Consider the following 25935-nt stretch of genomic DNA (forward strand, 5'->3'; position numbering starts at 1 on the left):
TTTTTCCGTGTCCGGCAACGGATCGCAACCCTCAGTGTTGCCCCCGTACCGGACTGGGGACTGGCAACGGGATCGCAACCCTCGGTGTTGCTCCTGCGCCTCGCTCAGCCAGTGAGCGGGAACCGGTCTGTATGTGGGATCCGAACCCTCGGGCGGGAGCGCCGCCGCGCTTCCCAAGCGGCGCACTTATCCAGTGCGCCACCAGACCGGCCCTTTTTTTTAAGTTCTTACAACAAGCAAATGGAGGGGACACACTTGGGTGGGAGGGGGGAGAGGGAAAAGGGGGGGAGGTTTCGGTGATGGGACATAATAATCAACTACGTTGTATATTGACAAAATAAAAATTTAAAAAAAAAAAGATGTGAAAACATGATAACAAATAGAATAAAAAAACAAACAGTACGGTTTTATAACTTCTCGTTTATCTATGCCTTTTTGAATACTCCACATACCTCAGTTTTATAATGTTTTAGATGTTTTCTGTCCATGAAATACCTTAGAATAAATTAGGATTAAATTGTGTATCCTCAGGCATTTTGTTAATAATCCTAATTAGTTTACATTATTGAAATGCAGATGGATTCTGTATTAGTGCTTTTCTTTATAGAAAGAAGTGTGTCTGTATCAAAACTGAAGAAGAAAAATGAGCATGTAGTAACTTGGCAACCAGTAAAATTTGTTTGAAATTTGTAAGTACCAGCCAAGGGTACAAAGGTCAAATGGATATGTAGACATCTTTTTTCTTGGGAATGAGTTGTTCACTTTGCTGGAAAGACGTTAAAAATTTCTGAAAACTGTGTGGTTTACTAAAACTGATACCTAGGGTTAGTACTTCCAAAACATTAAGAGGAAATAAAACTATAAATAAATTCTGCATTAAGCAGAAAAGGAACCCAGTAACATTATAAAGAGGACTAACAAATCATCTCCATTTTATGTGTAGGTTTTTATAATTTGGGAATTCATAGTAATATGTCTGACACACTAAGTAATACAGTGTTACTTCATATTTTGAAACCAGCATTAGCTTTTTAAAAGATATTTAATTTTTCTTTGTGAGGAATTCCTTATTTACATGTATAATTATTTGTATATAATTGCACATGTCTGCAATGATACTTACATATCAAAATATAATACATATTAAAAGATATATGTATGGTTATGTATAATTATGTATCTGTATGTAATTGCACATATCTGCAGTTATAATCTTTGTTCAGGAATTAGCTACCTCTGGGAGGGGCAGTATCCCTAGCCAGCAAGGCTCTGAGAAATGTCAAAACATTATAAAATATAGAAAATAAAAAATATGATTAATATATTTACTTACATTATCATCTGTATTGCCAAAAGAGTTGGAAATCGCCTCAGTGTTGTATAAAATGAGAGTGGTAAAGTTATTTCTGAATAATGTTTACATATAGGAGAGAACTTACAGATGTAAATTTACCTAAATTTATATATAAAGATGAAAATCTGGACAAATAAAACTTCAGCGTTAAATGGAAATGAGAAATATATAGGGTTTAATTTAAAAGTGGAACAAAAACTCTTTGAAACATAGATAAAAAAGCAACTCACTGTGTCTGCCAACACAAAAGATAAGTGCAGAAAATGGTATATACTATATATTATATATGGTATATGTTTTGGCACATAATGGGTTTGCATTTTTCCAGGTCTTTTACTACATTGTGGTGAGAAAGGAGTTGTTTCTTTTCTCTTTTTTTTTTTCCTTTTTGTCTTTTTTCGTGACCGGCAACGGATCGCAACACGAAGTGTCACGCCCGTACCGGACCGGGACTGGCAACGGGATTGCAACCCTCGGTGTTGCACCCGCACCTCGCTCAGCCAGTGAGCGGCCGGTCTGTATGTGGGATCCGAACCCTCGGCGGGAGCACTGCCACACTCCCAAGTGGCGCACTGTAGCAGTGCGCCACCGGGCGGGCCTCGAGGAGTTAAGTTTCTAATAACATGAGTTCAAATGAGTAAGAGTCCTTCTATCTCAACATTTGCATCTTAGATCCTTTACAGAAAGGGGCTTATTTGTAGTATATTTACTGAATCATCTAGTATAAGGTAGATTTATGATATTTAAGCTTCACTAGCATTGCAAACACAGGAGTATTTTATCATTTCTTGTAACATGAAAAACTGAGAAAAGAAGTTGTGTTCCAAATTTCTGTACTTGCTCCTACCTGGCCATAGCTTACCTACAGGTAAAGATACATGATTAATAAACCTTCAAAAGTGGGCAAGAGTCTACTCATTGACTTAATTTATGTGACCTCTTTTGCTTTTATAGGATCTGGTATATTTTGCAAATGAGAAAATCTCAATCTTGCGTGTAAAATATTATGTTTGTATATGTAAAGCTCACTTCCTTGTTTGAACCTTCTTTTAATAGCCAGAGCCTACAGAGGAGGATATTAAGAAGAATCCAGAGCTAAAGAAGCTACAGATATATGGAGCAGGCCCCAAGATGATGGGTTTGGGCCTCATGGCTAAGGATAAGACCATGAAGAAGACAGGTGAGTTTAACAGGCTGTGCTGTGTCAGGGATAAAGAGGTGGTTTCTTGATCCTGATGTCTGAAAGAATTGTTTGTTTTCAGAATTGTTTCTGACTCCCCTAGATAAAGAAGGAGTCACATGCCCCGCCACTGTTATGGTGAAGGAGGATCCCAGTGGGGATGAGAAAGTGGCATCAACCTTGCCTAAGGAGGACTTGAGTCACAGCCTAGAGCCCTGTACCAAGATGACCATGCAGCTGCGGAAGAATCAAAGCAGCAGTGTCCAGTTTGTAAGAACTCACCTATTATTTTGTAACACTCTGTTTTTAACTACCATGATTAGATTGAACCTAAAATTACTTCATCACCCTTTACTTGCTCTCCCTTTCTTCACCTTACTCCTGAGCACTTTGTATACGAAGAGACTGATGGCCAGGAAGAAAAGGGAAGAAACTTATTTAAGCTGTTAAAGTCAGGAGCAAAATTTCTTTTCTAACATGTAGAACTCTCCGCCAAACTATGCTGTCTCTTTTCTACTCCAACAGTAAGCATCTCTGAACTTTTACAGCCTAATATTGTAGGAGATCATCTGATAATGTGAAAGAGCTGTTTGTTTCTGGCAGAAGCTTCAGAATTCTTCAAGCATCACTTTTCATGAGTAGTGCTTTTCTTCTTTGGTCTTACTTTACATGTGTACCTTGCTTTACATATATATATGTATATGAAAGAATATATATATCCTTTTATATATTTTTACCTACCTCTTACCTGAAAGATTTTTATAATCTTTTAAATATTCAGGTCTGCATTTTTAAAAAATGATACATTTTGGTTGTTGTCCTTCTTTTCTAGCTAACTTCACTTTGTTCTCATAATTTTTGTTTGCTCCTCCCTGCTCTGAGAGATTATCTTTACTACCACCATCTTGTTCCTGGTTGTCCTTGTGTTTCTTATTGTACGGACTGTCACAGATAGATCTTGTCATCCAAACTTGAAGGTGTTCAAAGTGAATTGTGTGGAAACCTAGGATAAGGAATTGTGGAACAAGCAGATAACCTTTTCACTTTCTTTTATGGTAGATTGATTCATATGTTTGCCGAATATGCTCCCGGAGGGATGAAGATGATAAGCTTCTTCTCTGTGATGGATGTGATGATAGTTACCATATCTTCTGCCTCTTGCCATCTCTTCCTGAAATCCCCAGAGGGGTATGGAAGTGCCCAAAGTGTATCTTAGCGGTAAGGCCTGTTCATCATAGATGTTTAAATTTTAGTTCTGGGTAGTTTTCTCTAATTTGACTTTCCGGACTTCAGGAAGACTAGAGTAGGTGATAATTCCTGCCCTTTTTTAAGTTAATACTTCTAAGTTAGGTTTTTATTAGCTATCACTAAGCAAATAGTCAAGAAGAGTTGGACAGGCTAAGATAGATAGAGATTTAAGTGAACCAGAGAAAAGGGACCATAATCCACATGGCATGAACCATAGGAATAAAGACAAAGTATGCTTGGTAGATACTAGAGAAACTGTCCTATCTGGAAACACAAGTCATTGAAGTTACTGCATAAGATACTGAGTGTAGCCTGAAGAAACTTCTCTCCACCCAGCTCTTCTGTTTGGGTTCTTCATCTATTGCCTTTGTCTTGCTAAAATACTTTTTATTTCAGGAGTGTAAGCGGCCCCCTGAAGCTTTTGGTTTTGAGCAGGCTACCCAGGAGTACACTTTGCAGAGTTTTGGTGAAATGGCTGATTCCTTCAAGGCTGACTACTTCAACATGCCTGTACATGTATGTGACTGAGGGCTGGGGATGTGTGGATTGGTGTCTGGTAATCGTAATTCTCCTGGAGATATGGAGCCAAAATAAAGTGGCTTTGATCATCTTTTACACGTATTTTCATAGATGGTGCCTACAGAACTTGTGGAGAAGGAATTCTGGAGGCTTGTGAGCAGCATTGAGGAAGATGTGACAGTTGAGTATGGAGCAGATATTCATTCCAAAGAATTTGGCAGTGGCTTTCCTGTTAGCAATAGTGAACGGAACCTATCTCCTGAAGAGGAGGTAATATGGTTGGTAATTCATATTAACATTATGTGTAGGGAAAGTCACTTTCAGTATAAAATCCTCTGTCCTCATAGGTTCTCCCACATAGTGTTATTTTCATATATTAGGGATAAGGGTAAGGTTTGATGCTCAGATGATCTGTGAGTGATGCAGAATTTGGACTGCAGTCATAACCACTACTTTTTTCTCTCTGGATTTCTGATGGGGATAGACACAATGAACGGTATGATACCTTGGCATTATGAGTTTGTAGCTCTAGTATTTCTTTGTCCTTTCTTAAATGTAAGTATTGGAAGTTCACCACTTTTTGGTTATCTGTATGGTACAGAAAAACAGGTGCTGTGAGCAGTTTATTTATATTTATAGTGTGAAAGGACTAGAAGAGTCTCAAAAAGTGCCCTTATTAAGTTTACTAATTTGTCTACATGTGAAACACATGGAGTAAAACAAACCACTAATTTTATCCTATAATAAAGGTAACTTATTGTATTAGTCAAAAAGACCCACAGAGATGTTCTAAGTTCTGACTAATCACATTAGTAATTTCTCCCTGGGTGGAGGGCCAAAAACTAGGATGGATGAAATAACTTTATTTGAAGAAAGGAGCTAAAAAGTAACCATCCTATGTATTACTGAAGTATTATTCCTGTCATAATTGTTGCTTTACCATGTTGGCAACCAGAGCCAAGAGCATCAGTATTTGTCTTTGCATATTGCTTTACGAGCTGATTCAGATGGCAAAAGTAGTAGTTTGAGAAGATAGCTTAGCTAACAGATTTGACTAAGATTTTCAGGAAAGCTCATTCCATTTTTAATGTATACATATTATTTAATTATTTATGGAGATATGAAGCACTTAGAGTCTTCCAAATAATGTTTTGCTTAGTTCTTTTAAAAAAAGAAGTGTATATTAGTTATGGAAAATGTAAAATATAAATAAAGAAAGAGAAAAAATCACCTATAGCCTCCACTGGTAACATTTTGGTGTACTTGTGCTTCCAACTGCTTTTTTGAAATTGGAAAAGAAAATTAATTATGAGATATTTTGAAACCACCAAAGAACATATGTAGTACCTTTGTCAGTTAAAAAGCATAATATACACATTAAATAATATCCTCATACGCACACTTGAACCTAGTAACTGAAATTTTCTAATATAGTTACATATATCTACATGCTTTTTCACAAGTTGTATCTTCCTGCTTCTCCCCACTAATCTCAGGAGGATCCACTGTCATAAATTTGTCATAATTTTATTAAAATATGTCTTGCATTTCTAAAGAGTATATTAGTTAATTTGATTTTAATTTTTTTTTCATCGTACATGTTTTGGGGTACAATTTTGCTGTTGCGATACATGCATGTACTGTATAATGACCTAATCAGAACAGTTCATATATCTGTCACCTAAACATTTATCATTTCTTTGTGGTTATAATAGTCAAGATCCTCTTTTCTGGCTGTCTTGAAATCTACAATACAATATTATTAGCAGTTGGCACCCTATTTAGGAATTTACTCTTCCTATCCAAATCTAACTTAGTAGCTTTGCACCAATATATGAACCTTTCCCTGTGTCTCCCCCATCCTCCTGCCTCTGATAATCACTATCTACTCTACATTTCTCTTTTCTTTTTAAATTTACATTTCTGAAATGACACATGATAATTATATATGTTTATGAAATACAATATAATATTTGGTAAATTTATACTGGGTGCTTATTAGGGTGCTTAGTATATCCATCACCTCAAACATTAGTCACTTCTTTGTATTGGGAACATTCAGCATCAACTCAAGTAGCTATTCAAAGATAAATGGTACTTTGTTAACTGTAGTGTCCCTATATTGCTATAGAACACCCAATCCCATTCTTTCTGTCTGTCCACTATTTTGTATCCACCCATCCATCCTTTCCTCCCACCAGTCTCTGGTAATCGCTATTCTGCTCTCTACTTTTGTGACATCAACATGTCCACAGAGAAATGACAGCATGCATTATTTCTCTCTCTGGGCCTGGTTTATTTCACTACATAATTTTCTCCAAGCTCATCTGTGTAGCTGCAAATGGAAGAATGTCATTCTTTTTTATGGCTGAATAGTACTCCATTGTGTACATATACCACAATTTCCTTATCCAGTCATCCATCCATGGGTGTTTAGGTTGGTTGCATATTTTGGCTATTGTAAATAGAGCTGCGATAAACATGGGAGTACAGGTATCCCTTCAACATGATTATTTCCATTCCTTTGGACGTATACCCAGCAGTAGGATTGCTGGATCGTATTATAGTTATATCTGTAGTTGTTGAGGAATCTCCAAACTGTTTTCTACAATGCAGCACTCATTTATACTTCCTCCAACAATGTAAGAGTTCTCCTTTCTCCACTTCCTCACCAGTGTTTGTTATTTTCTGATTTTTTTGATGATAGCCATTCTAACTTGGGTCAGATGACATCTCATTATAGTTTTGATTTACATTTCTCTGATGATTAGTGATGTTGAGCATTTTTTCATGTACGTATTGGTGACTTGTATGTTTTCTTTTGTAAAATGTCTACTCATACTTTGTCCATTTTTTAATCAGACTACTTGTTTTTATACTATCGAGTCGTTTTGAGTTCTTCATATATTCTGGATATAAATCCCGTGTCAGCTGTATAGTTTGCAGATATTTTCTGCCATTCTGCAGGTTGTCTTTTGATTCTGTTGATCATTTCCTTTGCTGTGCAGAAGGTTCTTAGTTTGATGTAATTACATTTGGTAACTTTTGCTTTTGTTGCCTGTGCTTCTGAAATATTATTTATAAAATCTTTGCCTATATCTAGGTGGTTTCCCTTCTATTTTCTTCTAGAAGTTTTATAGTTTAGGGTTTTACATTTAAGTTTTTAATTCATTTTGAGATGATTTTGGTATGTGGTGAGACACGGAGCCTAGTTTCATTCTTATGCATATGTCCACTTTTCCCAGCGCCATTTATTGAAGAGACTGTTCTTTCCCCAATTTGTGTTCTTGGCTCCTTTGTCAAAAACCAGTTGTTTATAGGAACATGGATTTATTTCTGAATTCTCTTGTCTGTTCCATGCGTCTAGTGCCAGTACCATGTTGTTTTGATTATAGCTTTGTAGTATATTTTGAAGTCAAAGTGTGTGATACCCTGTGTTTTGTTCTTTTTTGTCAGGATTGCTTTGGCTGTTTGGTATCTCTTGTTGTACCATGTAACTTTTTGAATTCTTTCTATTTCTGGGAAGTGTGTCATTGGCAGTTTAATAGGGATTGCATTGAATCTGTAGGTTGATTTTGGTAGTATAGCCATTTTGACAATAATTTATTCTCCAAATCCATGACCATGATATGTCTTTTCATTTGACTTGCTTAATCAGTATTTTACGGTTTTCATTGTAGAGATCTTTCACCTTAGTTAAATTTATTCCTAGGTTTTTCTTCTCTGGTTCCTGCTGTTGTAAGTGGGATTGATTTCTTGACTTTTTTTTTTCCTGCAAGTTCATTGGTGGGGTATAGAAATGCTACTGATTTTTGTTTGTTAATTTTGTATCCTGCAATTTTACTGAATTTGTTTATCAGATCTAGGAATTTTTTGACAAGAGTGTTTAGGTTTCCCTCTTTATAAAATCATGTTATCTACAAACAGGGACAACTTGACTTCCTTTTTTCCAATTTGGGACTTTAAGTACTATGTTGAATAGAGGTGGTAAGACCGAGCATTCTATCTTGTTCCAAATCTTTTACGTGTTCAGTCTGTTAGCTGTGGGTTTTCCAAGTATAGCCTTTATTGTATTAAGATACTTTCTGTTTACACCTGTTTTGTTAAAAGTCATGTCATAAACAGATGTTGAATTTTATCAGGTGCTTTTTCTGCATCTATCAAGATGATTATATAGTTTTTTTCTTTCATTTTGCTGATATATGTCTGTTTGTCCTTATAATTAGAGTCCCAAACTAATGCTGACCCTGATTGGAGTCAGTCATGAAAATATTGAATTACAAGGTGCATTGAAAGTATGTGAGAGAAAACAGGTAGCACCTCAGGAGCATTCGAAGTTTCCTTTAGTATGGTGAAAAATTAAAGGGGAAACTACAGTTTGGTGCTTTAGTTTTGCTAAACTTTGAATATCTTTTTGAAATGCAATTATGTATTTAAGATAGCAAGTTAGATAAATCAGACCAGTTTTCAAAGGGAGACTGTTCTAAAGATATAAATTTAGAAATCATCAGCATGCAAGTGATATTATGATATTAAAGAAGAGAAGCTAGATAAGATAACCAGGTTCTGAGTATAGCATATAGCTAGAAAAATGAGAAAAATGAACTATATACTGCAAGCCAAAAAAAAAAAAAAACCAGAAAAATAAGTTATATTCTGCAATCCAGGAAAGGGTTTTTTTAATACAGGATTGGAAATTGTTACATGCTACTGATACTTGAAGTGAGAGTAGATACTTATATGTTGGTTGGAAACAGTTTTCCATTGTTTGATGTACTGCAGTTTATCCATTGACACATTAACATTTGAGTTTGCAATTTTTGACAAATTTGAACAGAGGTCCTATAAACATTGATTTACTGATTATTGTGTAAACATAAGTTTTTATTTCTTTTTTTTTCCCTTTTTTTTTTTCTTTTTGTCTTTTTTACTGACCGGTAACGGGATCACAACCCTCGGTGTCGTGCCTGCACTGCGCTCAGCCAGTGAGCGGGAACCGGTCTCCACATGGGATCCGAACCCTCGGTGGGAGTGCCGCTGTGCTCTCAAGCGGTGCACTCTCCAGTGCGCCACCGGGCCAGCCCTTTTTTGTCCTTTTTTTTTTTTGAGATTGGCCGCACCGCGCTCAGCCAGTGAGCACACTGGTCATCCCTATATAGGATCCAAACCCGCAGCAGGAGCGCTGCTGCGCTCCCAGTGCCGCACTCTCCCGAGTGCACCACGGGCTCGGCCCAAGTTTTTATTTCTATTAGATAAATGTTGGGTGATACTGAAGTGTATTTAACGCTATAAGCGAAACCATTTCAAGACTGTTTTTACAGTCTTATTGAGAGCCTGCATTATTCTCATCATTAGTAAAGGAAGTGAATAAGATACACTATACACCACACATTGTTGATATTCTATAACCAATAAAAGTATTTCTTGTTTACTTTGATTCTGGTGTAAGTCACCCTATGCTTTTTTTTTCTCTTTCTAATTAAAACTTGTTAGAATTAAGCTATCTGTCATGCAGCATTTGGCAGAACAATATAAACATTCCCTAAACGGGGTGTGGGGTTGGGGGAAGAAGAAGCTATACCAATTTACAGTTCCCAACAGCAGTGTATTCTGTTGTCTGGCATCCTTACCTGCGCTGGGTATCTATTTATTATTTCAGTTATCGTAAGGTATGTAGTGCTATTTCATTGTGTTTTTAATTTACATTTCTTAAATTACTGATGAAGATGAGCAGTTTTTATGTGTTTCTATTACTGTCCTTACATCTTCTTTATTTAAGTGTCTATTCAAATCTTTTCTCTTTTTTAAAAATTGGGTTGTTTATGGCTATTTAGTTTAGAAAGTTTTTCGTGTATTGTGGGTAATATTTATGATTTTCAAATACTTTCACTCTGTGACTTGCTTTTTTATAACATTATAGAGACTTTCACAAAATAAAGTCTTTTGATTTGAGGGCCTTCCACTCTATTTTATTCTTATATTGATTACATTTTTGTTGCTATTTCTAAGAGCTTATGTAAATCCAGAACAGAGTTTTCTTTTGTGTTCTTTTCTGAATGTTTTGTAGTTTTATGTTTATGTCTGTATCTATGATCTCTCGTGATTTAATGTTTTTATGATGTGTGGAGGCTGAAGTTGGAGTTCTGGGTTTTTTTCCAGTAAATCCAAACCTTAAAATGGAGTTCCTTTGTATATGGACTGTTAACTTAAGTTTTTACTGTTTATTCTGTCTTTAGTAAAAATGAGCACTTAATGCTGCTTGTGTTCTCAGAGGTCTCTAACTTAAATGTTTTGTATCAGTAAGAGTGGTATTCTTGGTTGCCCCAGGAGTGAAAAGTGATTCAGGCACGAGTGTGTATGGAAGAATTATCCCTGCTTTGTGTTTTTCTTTTACTAGAATAAAATATATACATGATATAATAATTAACTGTTTCTAAGTGCACAGATCAATGGTATTAAGTACATTTCCATTGTTGTGCATCCATCACCACTATATATCTCCAGAACTTTTTTATCTTCCTGTACTGAATCTTTGTATGCATTAAAAAGAAACTTCCCTTTATCATCTCTCGCCATTTCCCTGGCAATCATCATTCTTTCTGTCTCTAAGAGTTTGGCTGCTACAGGTACCTTTTATACAGTATGTGGCCTTTTGTGACTAGTTTTTATGCAAGTACCACACTATACTGTTTGCTTTTCCTTTGTGGTAAGATTTGAATCAGGAAGTTCTCTAATTTTGTTCTTCTTTTGCAAGATTGTTTTGGGAATTCAGGGTCCTTGAGAGTCCAAGGCAGTTATAAACGGGATTTTTCTATTTCTGCAAAAAGCTTTTTGGGGGATTTTGATAAGGATTACATCGAATGTGTGGGCCACTCTTGTAGAATAACATATTAATATTAAGTCTTCCATCTTTGAGTACAGAATGTCTACATTTATTCTGTGCATCTTATTTCTTTAGCAATTCAGCAGTTCTTTAGTGTTTTTGGTATACAAGTCTTTCACCTCCTTAGTTACATTTCTTTCTAATGCTGTTTAAGTGGAATTGTTAATTTTCTTTTCAGATTCATTGTTACTGAATAGAAATGAGACTGATTTCTGTGTGTTTATTTTGTATCCTGAAATTTTGCTGAATTTGTTTATTCTAACAGTTTTCTCATATAAGATCTTGTCATCTGCAAAAAGAAACAATTTTAGTATTTCCTTTCCAATTTTGATGGCTTTTGTTTTCTTGCCTAGTTTCTATGGCTAAGACTTCCAGTACTAGGTTGAACACAAGTGGCAAGAATGGGTATCCTTGTCTTTTTTCTGATGTTAGAGGAAAAGCTTTCAGTGTTTTACCCTTGGGTATGACATTACTTGTGGGTTTTTCATCTATAGCCTTTATTACGTGGGGGCAGTTTTCTTCTATTCCTAGTTTGTTGCGTGTTTTTGTCATTGAAATGTGTTAACTTTGTCAAATGCCTTTTTCTACATCAGTTCAAAGGATCATGTGTTTTTTCCCCTTCATCTGTCAATGTGACTTATCACATAGACTGATTTTTATACTTGATCCATCCTTGTGTTTCAAGAATAAATCCTACTTCATCGTGGTATATAATCCTTTTAATATACTGGTGAATTTGATTTTGTTAAGAATTTTTGCTTCAGTATTTATAAGGGGTATTGATCTAATTTTTGTTTCTCATACTGTTTTTTCTGGCTTTGCTATCACGACAGTGCTGGCCTCATAGAATGAGTTAAATGTTTCTTCCTCTTTCATCTTTGGAAGAGCTGAGAAGGGCTGACACATATATTTCATTAAATGTTTGATAGCATTCAGCCTGTGAAACCACCTGCTCCTTGGATTTCTTTTGGGGGAGGTTTTTAAAAGATTGCTAATTTAATCTCCTACTGGTTATATAATGTATGTATGATAATCTAGTTATATAAAACCAGTTATTCAGATTTTGTTTTTCTTCATTCAGTATTGATAGCATTTATGTTTGTAGGAACTTGTTCATTTCATCTTTGTTGCTGTTTTGAACCAGTCAGCAATTTATTTCCTTACTGTGGTAAAATACACATAAACAAATTTTACCAACTTAACCACTTAAAGTGTACAAGTTAGTGGCATTAAGTACACTAATGATGTTGTGCAACCATTTCAGAACTTTTCATCACCCCACACAAAAACCTTTATCTGTTAGTCATTCCCATTCTCGCTTCTCTCAGTCTCTAGACTCAGGTCTAACTTCTCCTATTAAGTTAGCTGATCTAAATATTTCACATTAATGGAATCACATAAAGTGTGGGCTTTTGTTTCCGGCTTTTTTCACTTAACATAATGCTTTTGAATTTCATCTATGTTGTAGCATGTGTTAGTACTTTATTCCATTTTATGGCCGTGTAAATATTCCATTCTAACACTATATCACAGTCAATTCATCTGTTGATGAACATTTGGCATGTTTGCCACTTGGCTACTGTGAGTAGTGCTGCTATAAACATTCAGGTACAAATTTTTGTTTGAACACTTGTTTTTTTTAGTTTTCTGTTTTAAACAGGTTTTCAATCTTATGGTATATATATCTAGGAGTTCAGTTGCTGAGTCATGTGCATTTAATTTGTTAAGAAACCACCAAACTTTTCACACCACTATTAATGTGTTCTCATTAACAATTATTTTCTGTTTGTGATTATCGTGTGGGGTGTAGAGTGGTCTCTCATTGTGGATTTGGCTTGCATTCCTGAAATGACTACCATCTTTTCACGTGTATGTTGACCATTTATAATAACTTATTTGGAGTAATACCTGTTTAGGTCCTTTTAATTTGGTTCTTTATTTTTTGTTGTTTTAAGTTCTGGTAAAACATACATAAAATTTACCATTTAAAGTATTTTCAATTCTACAGTTCAGTAGCATGAGTACATTGATAATGTTGTCCAACCACCACCACTATCCTTTTACAGAACTTTTAATCATCCCAAACATAAACTCTAATTATTAAACAATTTCCCATTTTCCCCTCACATGAACACCTGGTAACCTCTGCTCTATTTTCTTTTTCTATGAATTAGTGTGTTCTGGCTACCTTATATAAATGGAATCAAACAGTATCTGTCCTTTTGTCTCTCTTATTTCCCTTACTATAATGTCCTCAAGGTTCATACATATTGTAGTACGTCAGAATTTTATTCCTTTCCAAGACAGAATAATATTCCATTGTCTCTGTGTGTCTGTGTGTGTGTGTGTGTGTGTGTGTGTATACAGTGTATTTTGTTCATTCATTTATCTCTTGATGGACATTTGGATTGTTTGTACCTTTTTGCTGTTGTGAGTAATGCTGCATTGAATATTGGCATGCAGGTATCTGTTTGAATCTTTGCTTTCAGTTCTTTTGAGTATATACTTAGTCTGGAATTGCTGGATTGTATGGTAATTCTTTAAGTTTTTGAGAAATGATAATACCATTTTCCACAGCAGTTGTACGATTTTACATTTTATCCTGCAGTGCACCATGTTACCAGTTTCTTTACTTACATAACAAGATGATATTTACACAAATACCAAGACGATAACAAAAAGATATTGCATATCTTTTGAGAAGTGTTGTTTGCCCATTTTTTAATTGGGTTGTTTGTTTTCTAGTTGCTGAGTCATAGTAGTTTTTTATATATTGATATTAGTTGATTATCAATTCTATTAATTGCAAATATTTTCTTCCATTCTGTGGCTTGTCTTTTTCATTGTGATGTGTCTTGATGTACAAAAGTTCTTTTTTTTTTTTTTTACCAGTAACGGGATTGCAACACTCCACACAGTGTCGTCTGCACCATGCCCAGCCAATGAACGCACCAGCCATCCCTATATAGGATCTGAACCCACGGCCTTGGTGCTACTAGTGCTGCACTCTCCCAAGTGAGCCACGAGGCTGACCCCCAAAAGTTCTTCATTTTGATGAAGTGCAGTTTATCTTTTTTTGTTTTGTTGCCTGTGCTTTTGGTATCATGTCCAAGAAATGATTGAGATATCAGAGTCATAAAGATCTATGTTTTCTTCTACTAGTCTTTCAGATTTAGTGCTTCTGTTTAGGTCTTCCATCTGTTTTGATTGAGTTTTTCTGTATGGTGTAAGGTAAGGATTCAGCTTTATTTTGCATGTGCATATGTGTTTTTCCTGGAACACTTGCTGAAAAGACTGTTGTTTCCCCAGGTTTGACACCTTTGTCAAAACCAATTAACTGTTTATGCAAGGATTTCCTTCTGGGTTCTCAATTCCATTGACTGAAATGTGTCCTTATGTTCTTACCACAGTGTTTGATTACTGTAACATCCTGAAATCAGGTGGTATGAGACCTTCAACTTTGTTCTTTTTTTAAGACTGTTTTGGCTATCCAGAGTTCTTGAGATTTCACATCAATTTTAGGATAGTTTTTCTATTTCTGCAAAAAGTTTCATTGAAGTTTTGAAGGGAGTTGCATTTAAATCTGTAGAACATTTCAGTAGTATTGACATGTTAATATTGTTAAATCTTCCAGTCTGTGAACATGATGTGTATGTCTTTTCTGATTACTTTGTCCTTAATTTCTTTCAGCAGTTTTGTAATTTTTAGTGTATATGTCTTTCACAACCTTGTTTAAGTTTATTCCTAAGTATTTTATTCTTTTTAATAGTATTGTAATTGAAATTATTTTCTGACTTTCTTTCACAGTTGTCCATCATTAATTTATAAAAACATAACTGACTTTTGTGTGTTGTAGCCTGCAACTTTGCTAAGTTTGTTTACCGGCTGTCACAGCTTTATGTGCATGTATGAGTGATCTTTAGGGTCTTTTCTACATAAGTGATCTTTAGTGATCTTTTCCACATAAAGAATAATTTCATCTGAAAATGGATAATTTTACTTTTTTTTCTATTTTGATGCCATCTTTTTGTTTTTCTTGCTTCTTTGTTCTGGCTGAAACTTCCAATTCTTTGTTTGATAGAAGTGGTGAAAATGGGCATCCTTGTCTTACTACTGATTTGGGGAGGTACAGCTTTCAGTTTTTTAGCAATACGTATGATGTCAGCAGTGAGATTTTTGTATGTAGCATTTATCATCTTGGAGTAGTTTCCTTGTGTTTCTAGTTTATTGAATGAATGTTTTTATCAAGAAACATTGTTAATGTTTGAAACATTGAAACGTTGTTAGCATTTTGTCAGATGCTTTTTCTGAATCAGGTAAGATGATCATATGATTTTTTTTTTACTCTTCATTTTATAAATGAAATGTTTATATTGATTGATTTGTATATGTTGAACCATTCTTACATTCTGAGTATAAATCCCACTTGGTCCTGCTATATAATCTTTTTAATATGTTGCTGAATTAGACTTGCTAATACTTTGTTGAAGATTGGTGTTAATTTTAATAATTCTTATGTATTTTGGAAGCTGGAATACTGAATACTGAATTATCATCTAAGTGATTTACAGAAATGTTTACCACATTGTAGTTTGTCTTTTCATGGTCTTGATAGTATCCTTTGGTTCACAAAAGTATTCATTTCAAAGAAGTGCAATTAATATACTTTTTCATCTGTACTTTTGTTGTCATATTTGAGAATTCATATGAAATGAATATAATGAAGATTTATTTGTATATTTAAAGGGTTTTAAGTTTTAGGTCTTTGTTTCATTTTGACTAATTTTCATATACAGTGTGAAGTAAAGATCCAACTTTATTCTTTTTATGTTCTGTTATCTCAGCACCATTTGTTGAAGTGATGACTCTCTGGTTTCAGCACTGTTTTTGAAAATCAGTTAATCATAGATATGTCAGTTTACTTCTAGTCTCTTATTTTTACACCTTTTATCTGTATGTCTGTCCTTATATTAGTACTAACCTATTTTGGTAATTGTAGCTTTGTAGTAAGTTTTGAAATTTGGAAGAGTAAGTCCTTTAGCTTTGTTCTTTTTCATGATTGGCTGTTTGGGGTCTTTTGCAATTCTGTATGAATTTTTGAATTGACTTGTCATTACTGTTGAAAAAGTCATTGGGATTTTGATAGTATATTGCTTCGGGTAGTGTTACTACCTTAACAACATTAGGTTTTTGGGTCTTTAATTTTGTCAACAATGCTTTGTGATTCTAATTGTACCAAGTCTTTCAGTAAGTAAAATTTATTCCTAGGCTCTTTATGATGTTACTGTTAGTGGACTTGTTTATTAAATTTCCTTTTCAGATTGTTTATTGCTGATGCATAGAAATACTGAATTTTGTGTGATTGTATTCTTCAAGTATGCTGAATTTTATTGGCTTAATTTGTGTGTGTATGTATTTTTTAGGATTTTCTATGTATTAAATCATGTGATCTGCAAATAGAGATAGTTTATACTTCTATATTTCCAAACTAAAAAAAAATTTTTTTTTTTTGCCTAATTACTTCTGCCAGAATGTACAGTAGCGTTGAACCGAAGTAGTGAAAGTGGACATTCTCCTGTTGTTCCTGATCTTAGAGGGAAAGCTTTCAGTCTGTCACCATTGAGTATAATGTTAACCTGAGGCTCTTTCATAAGTGCCCTTTTTCAGATGAGGAAGTTTTCTTGTCTTATTAGTCAGCTTAGGCTGCTATAACAATACTGGTGGCTTAACCAGCAGAAATCTATTTTTCACAGTTCTGGGGACCACAAGTCAAAGATCAGGATGCCTGCATGGTCCAGTTCTTGGTGAAGTCCTTTCTTCTGGTTTCAGGACAACTGTCTGTTTATATCTTTACGTGGCAGAGAGCAGAGAGAAAGCAATTAAATTCTGGTATGTCTTCTAATAGGCACACTAATCAGATTCATGAGGGTTCCATTCATGACCTAATTACCTCACAAAGGCTACTACTTTTTAAGATTTTAACATATGAATTAGGGGGGACATAACATTCAGTGCCTAACACTTTCTAATCCTAGTTTGTTGAAGATATTTATTGTGGAAGAATGTTAATTATTGTTAAGTGCTTTTTCTATATTTTTCTGCATTTAACAGTTTTCAAAAATCTATTGGCATGATCATAGGTTTTTTCCTTTTTTATTCTATTAATGTAGTTTATTCCATGTATAGATTTTGTATGTTCAACATCCTGCATTCCTTGGATGAATCTTACTAGGTCACGTTGACCTTCTATCCTTCCTACTCTCCTCAGTCTCTGGTAATGACTGTCCTACTCTTTGTCAACTTTTTTTTTAGTTTCCACATTGAATGAAATCATATAATATTTGTATTTCTGTGCCAGCCTTATTTCACTTAACATACACATTGTCTTCAGTTGTTTAAGGTCTCTTCTCAGATGTGTAGTTACAGATACTTTGTGCCATTTTGTAGGTTGTCTCTTCACTTTGTTGATTGTTTCCTTTGATGTGCAGGAGCTGTTTAGTTTGATATAATCCCTCTTGTCTATTTTTGCTTTTGTTGCCTATTTTTGAGATCTTATTGAAAACATCCTTGCCCAGGCACACGTCATGAAGTGTTTCCTCTGTGTTTTCTTCCAGTAATTTGATAGTTTTGAGTTTACATTTAATTCTTTAATTCATTTTGAGTTGATTTTTGTATATTATAAGAGGTAGGGAACTAGTCTCATTCTTTCGCATTGAGGTATCTAGTTTTCCCAGCACAATTTATGGAAGAGACGATTCTTTTCCCAATGTATTCTTTGCATCTTTGTCAAAGATCAGCTGTAGGTACATGAATTTATTTCTAGGATCTCATTTGTGTTCCATTTGTCTGTTTTTATGCAGTGCCATGATATTTTAGTTACTGTAGCTATGTGGTATATTTTGAAATGAGGAAGTACAATGCTTCCAGCTTTGTTCTTTTTGGTCAAGATAGCTTTGGCTATTCAGAGTCTTTTGTGAGTCCATGTGAATTTTAGGATTTTTTTTTTTCTATTTCTGAGAAAAATGGCATTGGTATTTGATAGGGATTGCATTAAATCTGTATATCACTTTGTGTAGTATGGTCATTTTGCCAATATTTGAAATCCATGAACATGGGATATCTTTCCATTTATTTCTGTCTTCATCATTTTCTTTCTTCAGAGTTTTGGTTTTCAGTGTAGGGATCTTTCACCTGCTTGGTAAAGTTTTTTTCTAGGTATCTTATTTTTTGTGTGTGGTTGTGAAAGGAATTGTTTTCTTCTCTCTTTTCTGTTTTTGTGTTTGTTTTTTTTTTTTTTTGTCTTTTTGTCTTTTTCCATGTCCGGCAACGGATCGCAACCCTCAGTGTTGCCCCCGCACCGGGCCGGGGACCGGCAACGGGATCGCAACCCTCGGTGTTACTCCCGCGCCTCACTCAACCAGTGAGCGGGAACCGGTCTGCATGTGGGATCCGAACCCTCGGGCGGGAGTGCCACCGCGCTTCCCAAGCGGCGCACTATCCAGTGCGCCACCGGGCCGGCCTCTTTTTATAAAATGGATTATGCATGTTTATGGGGTACAAAGCTGACCATCACCACCTGTGCCCAAGAAGTGATGGCTAGATCAATACTATCAGCATGCCCATTACTACAACTTGTGATTATTCCTGTGTTCACCACCCAGTTAATCCCTGACCACCACCTGTCCCTGCAACCCTAGGTATGCTCTTTCCCTCTGCAAGACCAATGCGTCACTGTAGTCTTTCTTTACTTTCTTCTTTCTCTCTTAACATGTGGTACTTTTCCCTCTGTGCCTGGTTTATTTCACTCAACATAATTTTCTCCAAGCTCATCCATGTTAACATGCTGAGAATGGCAGAATTTTGTTGCTTTGTCACACACAATTTATCACCTCTCTTCCTCTGGCTGACAGAGACACAAAAGGATTACTCAAAGTCCATCTCTTCCGAGCAGCGAGAGACCACAAAGGGCTTAATCTCCCAGAACCCTCAGGAGAGAGGCATTTGTTCCTTGGGAAATTAACCATGAATTGGGGTTCTCTCCCTAGATTTATTTTCCAGACCAGGAAGTTACAGGAAAAGAACATAGGTATGGTAACAATAGGTTAAGTTGATACACCAACAAAAGCATGATCTTAGCAAACATTCTGTTTCCCAACAGTAATTTCCCAGTATCTTTACATATCAATCAGTAACCTGTCTGTCCTTGAGCCAGCAACTTGCTGTGTTACAATTCTTTGTCTTACAACAGAGACTTTTAGTCTGGGGAGAGTCCTGTCTTTTGTAAGGTTAACATTTTTATATGCACTTTTAAGAAGTTAGGCTAAACCTGAAACTACAAGGATCTAGACTCTGTGAAATGTATTTGCTTTACAAATGCAAGTATATTCCACAGAATTTCTTTTCTTTTATGGCAGAATAGTGTTCCATCATGTGTACATATCACATTTCCCTTACCCTTTCTTCTATTGATGGACATTTAGGTTGGTTCCCTAATTTGGTTATTATAAATAGAGCTGCAAGGAGCAGAGACTGCAGGTATGCCTTTGACAAGATGATTTCTATTCCTTTTGGTATATACCTAAAAGTGAGTTTGCTGCATAATATGGTAGATCTATTTGTAGTTGTTTGAGAAACTTCCATACTCTTTTCCATAGTGGTTGTACTAATTTACATTCGCATCAGCAATATAGGAGTGTTTCTTTCTCTCCACATCCTTGTCAGCATTTGTTATTCTCTGTCTTTTCGATTATAGCCAGTCTCACTGGGATGAGGTGCTACCTCAGTGTGTTTTTAGTTCACATTTCCCTGATTAATAATGTTGAACATTTTTAAAATGTTGGCCATTTGTATGTCTTCCTTCAAAAAATGTCTGTTCAGCTCCTTTGCTCCTCTTTTAATTGGATTATTTGTTTTTCCACTGTGCAATTGCTTGAGTTCTTTGTACATTCTGGATATTAATCTCTTTGTCAGAGGGACAGTTTGCAAATATTTTCTCACATTCTGTAGGTTGTCATTTCACTCTGTTGTTTCCTTTGCTGTGCAGAAGCTTTGTAGTTTGATATAATCCCATTTATTTATTTTTGCTTTTGTTGCTTGTGCTTTTGGGCTCTTGTTCATAAAGCTGTGCCACTCTTACTTCCTGAAGTGTTTCCCCTATATTTTCCTGTGGTAGTTTTACAATTTCAGGTGTATTTACACTTAAGCCTTTAATCTGTTTTCAGTTGGTTTTGGTATATAGTGAGAGGTGCAGGTCTAGTTTTATGCTTCTGAATGGAGGTATCAAGTTTTCCCACCACCACTTATTTAAGAATTTTCCTCAATATATGTTTTTGTTACCTTTGTCAAAGATCACTTGGGTTTAAGTCTGTGGGTTGATTTCTGGGTTGTCTATTCTGTTCTACTGGTCCGAGAGTCATTTTTATGCCGGTACCATGGTATTTTGGTTACATCTCTTTGTAGTATAATTTGAAGTCAGGTAGTGGTTTGTTTTTTTTGTTTGTTTGTTTGTTTGCTCAGGATTGCTTTGGCTATTTTGTTGTCCCATATGAATGTTAGGATTACTTTTCTATTTCTGTGAAGAATGTTAGTGGTATTTTGATGACGATTGTATTGAATCTGTAGATGGCTTTGGGTAGTATGGACATATTCACAATGTTAATTCTTCTAATCCAGGAGCATGGAATGTCTGTCCATCTCTTTCTGTCATCTTTAATATCTTTCAGCAGTGGTTTGTAGTTCTCGTTGTAGAGAACTCTCACCTCCTTGGTTAAATTGACTCCTAGATTTTTTTGTTTGTTTGTTTGTTTGTTTGTTTGTTTTTGGTGACTACTGTAAATGGGCTTACTGTCTTGATTTCCCTTTCATTTAGTTCATTATTGGAGAATATAAACACACCTGATCTGGGGGTATTGATTATCTATCTGGCAACATTACTGAAATTATTAACCAGCTCTTAAGAGTATTTTGGTAGAGTCTTTAGTTATTTCTATATATAGTGTCATGTCATCTGCAAATAGAGACAGTTTGACTTCATCTTTTCCAATCTGGATGTCCTTTATTTCTTTCTCTTTCCTAATTCCTCTGGCTGGTACTTTCAGTACTACATTAAATAGGAATGTGAGAGTGGGCATCTTTTCTTGTTCCTGTTCTTAAGGGGAAAGCCTTAAGTTTTGCCCCATTCAGGATGATATTGGTGGTGGACTTGCCTTTCATTGTGTTGAGATACTTTTCTTCTATACCTAATTTATTTAGAGTCTTTATCAGGAAGGAATGTTGAATTTTATGGAATGCTTTTTCTGCATCTGTTGAGATAATCATGATTTTTGTCCTTGAGCTTGTCGATGGTGGAGTATTGCATTTATTGACTTTTGTATGTTGAACCATCCTCGCATCCCTGGGATGAATCCCACTTGATCATTTTTTGATGTGTTGCTGTATTCTGATTTCCTAGTATTTTACTGAGAATTTTTGCATATGTGTTCATCAGAGATTTGGTCTCTAGTTTCCTTTTTTTGTTATATCTCTGTGTGGTTTTGATATCAAGGTCTTGGTGGCCTCATAGGATGAGTTTGAGAGAGTGGCCTCTGTTTCAATTTTTTGGAATAGTTTGAAGAGAATTGGTATTTATTCCTCTTTAAAGGTTTGGTAGAATTCAGGAGTAAAGTCATCCAATCTTGGGCTTTTTTTTCTTGGAAGACTGCTGATAACTGCTTCAATCTTGTTGCATGTTATTGGTGTGTTCAGGTTTTCCATTTCTTCTTGTCTCAGTCTTGGAAGTTTGTATCTGTCCAGAAATTTATCCATTTTTTCCAGGATTTCAAATTTGTTGGCATACAGTTGTTTGTAATAATCTCCAATGGTATTTTATATTTCTGTTGTTATCAGTTGGAATGTCTCCTTTTTCATTTCTGATATTTGTTTTATGGGTCTTCTCTTTTCATTTTTGTTAACATAGCTAACTGTTTGTCTATTTGATTTATCTTCTCAAAAAAAAGCTTTTTGTTTCATTGATGTTTTGTATTGGTTTTTGACTCTCTATATCATTAGTTCTGCTCTAATCTTAATGATTTCTTTCTGTCAGCTAACTTTGGGATTGGATTGTTCTTGATTTTCTAGTTCTTTCAGGTATAGGGTTAGGTTGTTTACTTGAAATCTGTTTTTTTCATGTAAGCATTTATTGCTATAAACTTCCCTCTTTGTACTGCTTTTGCAGTATCCCACAGGTATTAATATGATGTGTCTTTATTTTTGTCATGTAGAAAATTTCAAATTTCCTATTCAATTTCTTCCTGGACCTGTTGGTCATCTAGGAGTCTGTTGTTTAATTATGCATGGAATTGTATTTGTATAGAATCCTGAGTTTTGCTGTTATTAATTTCTAGTTTTATTCCATTGTGGTCTGAAAAGATAGTTGAGGTAATTTAAGTTAATGAAACTTTATTTGGGACGTAACATGTGGTCTGTCTTGGAGAATGTTCCATGTCCTGCTGAGAAGAATATATATTCTGTAGCTGTTGGATGGAATGTCCTGTAGATATTTGCCAGGTCCAGTTGATCTAAAATTTAGTTTGAATCCTGTATTTCTCTGTTGAGTTGTTGCCTCGACAATGTGTCCAGTGATGAGAGGTGGATGATTAGGTTCTCCACTATTATTATACTGGGGTCCATTTACTGGGTGTGTGTGTATATATATATATATGTGTGTATTTCTGATTGTTATGTCTTCTTGCTGGATATATCCCTTTATCCTTATATAGTGGTTCTCTTTGTCTCTATTTAAGGTTTTTGGTTTAGTCTCTTTTATCAAAGATAAGAATAGCTGCTACTGCTTGTTTTTGATTACTGTTTGTTTGGTATATCATTTTTCATTACTTTGCTATTAGTCTGTGTGCGTCTTTACTGGTGAGATGAGTCTTTGGAAGATAGCATATAGTTGGGTCTTGGTCTTTGATCCAGTCTGTCAGTCTCTGTCTTTTGAATGGGGAGTTTAATCCATTTACATTTAGGGTTGTTATTGAGAGGTATTGCCTTACTCTTGGCATTTCACGACTTTTTGTTTAGATGTTTTCTTTTTTTTTTTTTTTGTCCTTTTTGAGACCGGCTGCACCGCGCTCAGCCAGTGAGCGCTGTGAGCGCACCAGTCATACCTATATAGGATCCAAACCCGCGGCGGGAGCGCTGCTCTGCTCCCCACGCCACACTCTCCCAAGTGCACCACGGGCTCGGCCCTTGTTTAGATGTTTTCAATATCATCTTTGATTATTGCTCTTCAAAGTTTGTGGGGTTTTTTGAAGTGTTAAGATTTAGTTTCTTTTGTCTTTTTCATTTGCATTTGTGTTTTACTAGTGGATTTTATTCTCATTTGTATATTCATTGTAGTGATAATTTCTTTTCAGATTCCAGATGCAGGACTCCCTTGAGAACTTCTTGCAGACTGGTTGTATGATGATGACCTCCCACAGTTTTTGTTTGTCAAGGAAATACACTATTTCTCCCTCATTTCTGGAGAATAGCCTTGCCAGGTATATTCTTGGCAGGTTTTTAGTTTTAGTATTTTGAATATGTCATCCATCCCATGTTCTCATCTGTAGAGTTTCAGTTGAGAAGTGTCCTGTCGGTCTGATGGGGACTCCCCTGTAAGTAACGTGGTGCTTTTCTCTTGCTGATTTTAGAATTTTCTCTATATCTTTGAGCTTTGACAATTTGATGACAGTGTTTGTCAGAGAGGCTCTTTTGGGATTGATTCTGTTTGGGCATCTCTGAGCTTCCTGGAGCTGAAAGTCTGTGTCTCTCCCTTTGTCCGGGATGTTTTCCATTATTATTTCATTGAACAGATTTTCAGTGCCTTTATTTTTCTCCTCCTCTTCAGGCTCACCCATGATTTGGAGGCCTATGAACTTAAGGTTGTCTGCCAACTCCTTAGAAATACTTCAGTTTAAAATTTTTTTTTTTTTTTTCCTTTTTTGTCTTTTTTCATGACTGGTAACGGGATCGCAACCTAAATAAATAAATAAATAAATAAATAAATAAATAAATAAATAAATAAATAAATAAATAAATAAATAAATAAATAAATAAATAAATAAATAAATAAATAAATAAATAAATAAATAAATAAATAAATAAATAAATAAATAAATAAATAAATAAATAAATAAATAAATAAATAAATAAATAAATAAATAAATAAATAAATAAATAAATAAATAAATAAATAAATAAATAAATAAATAAATAAATAAATAAATAAATAAATAAATAAATAAATAAATAAATAAATAAATAAATAAATAAATAAATAAATAAATAAATAAATAAATAAATAAATAAATAAATAAATAAATAAATAAATAAATAAATAAATAAAATTTTTTTTCCCTTTTATTTGTCTGCCTGGATTATTCATAAAAACCATCTTTGAGTTTGGAAATTCTTTCTTCTGCTTGTTCTAATCTGCTGCTTAAGCTCTCAGTTGTGTTTTTTATTTCATTGAATGTGTTTTTCAGTTCCAGGAGTTCTGCTACTTTGTTTATTAAGGTATTAATCTCTTTGTAAATTTCATCCTTCATATCCTGGATATTTTTTCTAGTTTCATTGTGTTGTCTTACAGAGTCTTCTATTATCACATTGAGTTTCCTTAAGATGGTTACTCAGAATTCTTTTTCAGTCTTTTCAGGGGTTTCCCATTCTGTAGGGTCTGGTACTTGGGAGTTACTGAATTCCTTTTCCAGTGTCTTATTTTCTTATTTTTTCATCTTTCTTGTATCTCTACATTGATTTCTCATCATGTGGTAAATCAGTTGCTTTTTCTATTTATCTGAAGCAGACTTTGAAGAGAAAGACATCTTCCTCTTTTTCCAGACTCCTCCAGTGACTCTGCTTGTGTCAATGAAGTCAAATATATGTTGGGCCACTTGCCCGGTGGTCTTGGATGTTACTAAGGCAGCCAGCTGTCCTTGCAACAGTAAGAGTTGTGGTGGTGGCTATTATGGGCCACCTCTGTAGAAACTGTGAAGCCTGGTGTCTGGTAGCAGTGGCGTGGGATCCTGCCTTCTGCACAGGCAGGTCAGGGGTCTTTGAATTGTTTTCTTGATTTCTTTTTTAGATAGTATGCGGTTAGCATATATAAATTCTACTGATTTTGTATTCTGCAACTTTACTAAATTCACTTATTAGCTCTGTGGGTTTTTTGCAGAGTCTTTAGGGTTTTATATATATAAGATCATGTCATCTGCAAACAAATAATGTAACTTTCTCCTTCGCAGTGTGAATGTCTTTTATTTCTTTCTCTTGCCTAATTGCTGTGGCTAGGACTTCCAATACTATGTTTAAAAAAAAGTGGAGAGAGTATCTTTGTCTTCTTTCTGATCTAAGAGGAAAAAGCTTTCGGCTTTTCCACATTCATTACAATGTTAGCTGTGGATTTGTCATATATGGCCTTTATTGTGTTGAGGTATCTACTTTTTTTTTTTTTTTTTTTCGTTTTCGTGACCGGTAAGTGGATCGCAACCCTTGGTGTGGTGTCGCCCACACCGCGCTCAGCCAGTGGGCGCACCGGCCATTCCTATATAGGATCCGAACCCGCGGTGGGAGCGTCACTGCGCTCCCAGTGCCGCACTCTCCTGAGTGCGCCACGGGGCCGGCCCTGAGGTATCTACTTTGGATAACTACTTTGTTGGTAATTTCTATTGTGAATGAAATGTTAAGTTTTGTCAAGTGCTTTTTCTGCATCAATTGGAGTTATCATATAGT

At 35.1% G+C, this 25935-nt stretch overlaps 1 protein-coding gene across 3 annotated transcripts in view; it reads left to right on the top strand.

The window, feature by feature from the left end:
• LOC103606856 (lysine-specific demethylase 5D) overlaps positions 1 to 25935 on the top strand; it is a 53669-nt gene that overhangs the window by 6890 nt on the left and 20844 nt on the right. For 2 of the 3 annotated variants that reach the window (XM_008591394.1, XM_008591393.1), the window contains exons 6-10: positions 2411 to 2534; positions 2650 to 2804; positions 3594 to 3752; positions 4179 to 4298; positions 4413 to 4571. In XM_008591394.1, the coding sequence (XP_008589616.1) occupies positions 2411 to 2534; positions 2650 to 2804; positions 3594 to 3752; positions 4179 to 4298; positions 4413 to 4571 (717 nt within the window). Of the gene's footprint in view, positions 1 to 2410; positions 2535 to 2637; positions 2805 to 3593; positions 3753 to 4178; positions 4299 to 4412; positions 4572 to 25935 lie in introns of all 3 variants that reach the window. The other variant, XM_008591395.1, reaches the window with a different exon arrangement.

Source organism: Galeopterus variegatus, unplaced genomic scaffold (assembly GCF_000696425.1).
Source record: "Galeopterus variegatus unplaced genomic scaffold, G_variegatus-3.0.2 Scaffold6895, whole genome shotgun sequence".
In the NCBI taxonomy this organism is placed as follows: domain Eukaryota; kingdom Metazoa; phylum Chordata; class Mammalia; order Dermoptera; family Cynocephalidae; genus Galeopterus; species Galeopterus variegatus.